This window comes from Neopelma chrysocephalum, unplaced genomic scaffold, assembly GCF_003984885.1.
Source record: "Neopelma chrysocephalum unplaced genomic scaffold, ASM398488v2 Primary Assembly neopelma1_96451, whole genome shotgun sequence".
Taxonomy (NCBI): domain Eukaryota; kingdom Metazoa; phylum Chordata; class Aves; order Passeriformes; family Pipridae; genus Neopelma; species Neopelma chrysocephalum.
The window spans coordinates 5441-10327 of NW_020925098.1; the positions used below are offsets into that span (position 1 = coordinate 5441).

At 54.3% G+C, this 4887-nt stretch overlaps 1 protein-coding gene across 1 annotated transcript in view; it reads right to left on the reverse strand.

Annotated features, from left to right (window-relative positions):
- The window catches only part of CLPTM1 (CLPTM1, transmembrane protein), a gene marked incomplete at both ends in the record, with an annotated part of 10317 nt that extends 5434 nt beyond the window's left edge, over positions 1-4883 (reverse strand). The window contains 3 exons of the mRNA XM_027708656.1: positions 204-362; positions 2262-2385; positions 4777-4883. Of these exons, the coding sequence (XP_027564457.1) occupies positions 204-362; positions 2262-2385; positions 4777-4883 (390 nt within the window). The remainder of the gene's footprint in view (positions 1-203; positions 363-2261; positions 2386-4776) is intronic.
- Between the last annotated feature and the right edge of the window lie 4 nt (positions 4884-4887).

Consider the following 4887-nt stretch of genomic DNA (forward strand, 5'->3'; position numbering starts at 1 on the left):
TCCTGGAAGCTCCAGGAAGCCTCAGGAAGCCTCTGAAAGGTCCTGGAAGCTCCAGGAAGCCCCTGGAAGGTCCTGGAAGCCTCTGAAAGGTCCTGGAAAGTCCAGGAAGCCTCTGAAAGGTCCTGGAAGGTTCAGGAAGCCCCTGGAAGGTTCTGAGAGGTCCTGGAAGCTCCTGGAAGGTCCTGGCAGGCCCTGGAAGGCACCTGTGAGATGTCGAGCTCTCCGTAGTGCTCGTAGCAGCCGTCGGCGTTGTCGCCGCTGGTCCAGTCGCCGTAGACGAGGTCGCGCTTCTGCCAGAACAGGGCGGAGCTGGCGTTGAAATCCGTGAAGTGCTCGTGCTCCGAGATGTACACGTACAGATCCTACGGGAATACGGGAATGCCAGGGGCTGGGAATACCGGGAGAGACAAATCCCGGAGCAGGAATACCAGAAAACCCCCCCAGGAGCAAATCCAAAGGAGGAGAACCCTGGGAATATCAGGGGAATGCTCGGAGCAAACAGCTCTTGTGCTCTGGGATGTACACGTACAGATCCTACGGGAATACGGGAATGGGAAGGGCTGGGAGACCGGGAAAACGCCTCCCGGAGCTAATCCTGGAAAAGGAGAACTCTGGGAATACCAGGAGACCCCTCGGAGCAAACCCAAATGTCCTGGGAATACCGGGATACCCCTTGGAACAAACGGCTCCTTGTCTGACTCCTCCTGAAGGAGAAGATCCCTGGGAATACCAGGAAACCCTTTGGAGCAAATGGGTCCCAACCCAGCTCATGCTGCAGAAGGAGATTCCTGGGAATACCAGGGAACTCTTGGAGTAAATGGGTCCCAACTCAGCTCATCCTGGAGGAAGAGAGCCCTGGGAATATCAGGGGAACCTTTGGAGCAAATCCCAGAGGAGGAGAGCCCTGGGAATACTGGGAGAACCCCTGAGAATGCTGGGAGACCCCTGGGAATACTGGGAGATCCCTCGGAGCAAACAGGTCTCGTGCTCCGGGATGTACACGTACAGATCCTGAGGGAATATGGGAATGGGACAGGCTGGGAATACCAGGAGAGGCAAATCATGGAGTGGGAATACCACAAAACCCCCCAGAAGCAAATGCAAAGGAGGAGAACCCTGGGAATATCAGGAGACCCCTCAGAGCAAACAGGTCTCATGCTCTGGGATGTACACGTACAGGTCCTGCGGGAATACGGGAATTGGAAGGGCTGGGAATACCGGGAGAGTCCTCGGAGCAAACAGGTCTCGTGCTCCGAGATGTACACGTGCAGATCCTACGGGAATACGGGAATACCGGGGGGTGGGAATACCGGGAGATGCAAATCCTGGAGGAGGACAGTCCTGGGAACAACTCCTGGGTTTGGGATCTGAGCTGGATCACAAAAATTTGGGAAAACAGCCCCGGAAATCAGGGGAATCAGGGAAAACAGTCCCAGAAATCAGGGGAATCAAGGAAAACAGCTCCACAAATCAGGGAAATCAAGGACAACAGCCCCAGAAACCAGGAAAACCAGAACAAACAGCCCCAGAAATCAGGGCAATCAGCCCCAGAAATCAGGGAATACAGCCCCAGGAATCAGAGAAATCAGCCCCAAAAACAAAGGAAATCAGGGAAAACAGCCCTGGAAATCAGAGAAATCAAGGAAATCTGCCTCAGAAATTAGGGAAACCAGAGGAAACAGCCCCAGAAATCAGGGAAATCAGGGAAATCTGCCCCAGAAACCAGGCAAATCAGGGAAATCACCCTCAGAAATTAGGGAAACCAGAGGAAACAGCCCCAGAAATCAGGGAAATCAGCCCCGGAAATCAGGGAAATCAGCTTCAGAAATAAGAGAAATCAGCCCCAGAAACCAGGGAAATCAGAGGAAACAGCCCCAAAAATCAGGGAAATCATGGAAATCTGCCTCAGAAATCAGGGAAACAGCCCTAGAAATCAGGAAAATCAGTCCCAGAAATCAGGGAAATCAGATGAAACAGCCCCAGAAACCAGGAAAACCGGAGCAAACAGCCCCAGGAATCAGGAAAATCAGCCCCGGAAATCATGGAAACTGGAAAAAACATCCCCAGGAATCAGGGAAATCAGAGGAAATCAGCCTCAGAAATTAGGGAAACCAGAGGAAACAGCACCAGAAATCAGGGAAATCAGGAAAATCAGCCCCAGTGACCAGGAAAACCGGAGCAAAGAGCCCCAGGAACGACGGAAAACCCAACAACCCGTGCCCGGAATTCATTCCCGGAATTCCCAGCATTCCCGGCGTTACCATGAGGGTGTCCTTGGGGAAGAGGTTCCTGCTGGGGGCCCGGGGGGTTCCCCCGGAGCTGTTGGGCTCCTGCGGCGCCGGCGCCCTCCGGAACCAGGAGCTGATGGCCCAGATGATGAAAATCCTGCGGGAACAAAAACCGGGAAGAGCCGCTCGGAAAAAAACATCCCAGAATTCCCACATGGAAAAGGATCCCTGTGGATCTTTCCCTACAGATTCCATCCCTATGGATCCCATCTCTGTGGATTCCCTCTGTGTGGATTCCATTCCTACAAATCCTTCCCCACAAATCCCTTCCCTACGGATTCCATCCTTATGGATTCCACTCCTATAGATTGCTTCCCTATGGATCTCATTCCTAAGGAACTCTTCCCTGTGGATCCCATTGCTATGAACTCTTCCCTACGGATCCTTCCCTACAGATTCCATCCCTACAGATCCCATCCCTGTGGACTCCATCCCTGTGGATTCCATCCCTATAGATCCTTCCCCATGAATCCCTTCCCTACAGATCCCATCCTTATGGATCCCACTCCTACAGATTCCTTCCCTATGGATCTCATTCCTAAGGAACTCTTCCCTGTGGATCCCATTGCTATGAACTCCTCCCTACGGATCCTTCCCTATAAATTCCATCCCTATGGATCCCATTCCTATGGGATCCCATGGATCCCATGGATCCCATCCCCATGGATTCCATTCCTACAGATCCTTCCCCGTGAATCCCTTCTGTGTAGATTCCATCCCTATGGATCCCACTCCTATGGATCCCTTCCCTATGAAACTCTTCCCCATGGATCTCTTCCCTGTGGATCCCCTTCTATGGGAATAAAACCGGGAAGAGCCGCTCAGGGAAGAGCCCGGAAAAAACCCACCCCCCGGAATTCCCGGAGGGAAAAGATGGAGCTCCGAAATCGGGAATGGAGGATTTCTCCTGCCCACCCACCCCCTCCTCCTTTTGGGAGCGTGTTCCGAGGGATGACGGGGGTTTTCCCAGCAGGAATCCCCACGGATCCTTTCCCTGTGGATCCCATTTCCATGGATTCCTTCCCTGTGGATCCCCTCCCTATGGATCCCATTCCTATGGATCCCCTCCCTCTGGATCCTATCCCTGTGGAAGTCTTCACTACGGATCCCATTTCCACGGATCCCATTCCTATGGATCCCATCTTCATGGATCCCTTCCCTATGAATCCCATTTTCATGGATCCCTTCCCTATGAATCCCTTCCCTGTAGATCCCCTCCTATGGATCCCATTCCTATGGATCTCATTTCCATGGATCCCCTCCCTGTGGATCTCATTCCTATGGAACTCTTCCCTAAGGATCACATTCCTATGAAACTCTTCCCTAGAGATCCCTTCCCTGTGGATCCCATTTCCATGGATCCCTTCCCTGTAGATCCTCTCCCTGTGGATCCCATTCCTACAGAACTCTTCCTTATGGATCTCCCCCTATGAATCCCATTCTTATGGGACTCTTCCCTACAGATCCCTTCCCTATGGATCTCATTTCCATGGATCCCTTCCCGATGGAACTCTTCCCTATGGATCCCCTTCCTATGGATCCCGTTCCTATGGAACTCTTCCCTGTGGATCCCTTCCCTATGGATCCATTTCCATGGATCCCTTCCCTACAGATTCTTTCCCTATAGATCCCATTCCTATGGAACTCTTCCCCATGGATCTCTCCTCTATGAATCCCATTCCTATGGAACTCTTCCCTCCGGATCCCATTTCCAAGGATCCCTTCCTGGCACTGCTCCAGGATCCGCCCCCGGACTTTGGATCCCTGGGAGCAGCAGCTCCGGGACCGGACCCTGACCCCGACCCCGCCATCCCAAGGAAAACCGGGAAGCAGCTCCGGAAAAAAACCCGATGGCAGGACGATCCCCACCCGGTATTGGGGTCACCTCCTGGAGTTTTGGGGTCCTGGTGTCACCCCTGGAGTTTTGGGGTCCTGGTGTGACCCTCAAGGGTTTTGGGGTCACCCCCTGGAGTTTTGGGGTCCCGGTGTGACCCCAAAGGGTTTTTGGGGTTCCGATGTGACCCCACAGGGTTTTGGGGTCAATCCCTGGAGTTTTGGGGTCCTGGTGTGACACTCAAGGGTTTTGGGGTCACCCCCTGGAGTTTTGGGGTCCTGATGTGACCCCAAAGGGTTTTTGGGGTTCCGATGTGACCCCACAGGGTTTTGGGGTCAATCCCTGGCCTTTTGGGGTCCCGATGTCACACTCCCTGGTTTTGGGGTCACCCCAGAGAGTTTTGGGGTCTCCCCCTGGCCTTTTGGGCTCCTGATGTCACCCTTCATGGTTTTGGGGTGTCCCCCGGCCATTTGGGGTCCCGATGTCACCCCCCCTGGTTTTGGGGTCACCCTCCAGCTTTTTGGGGTCCCAATGTCACCCTCCTGGTTTTGGGGTCACCCCAGAGAGTTTTGGGGTCACCCTCTGGCCTTTCGGGGTCCCGCTGTCCCCCCCCGTGGTTTGTGGGGTGCCCCTGACCCCGTTTTGGGGGCTCACCTGAACAGGACCCCCTTGATGACCTGCCAGGCATTGGGGGCGGGTTGTTGGGGCTGTCGGGGGGTCTCGGCCCCGTCCCCTCCCCCGGCGCTGCCGTTGCTCGTCACCTGA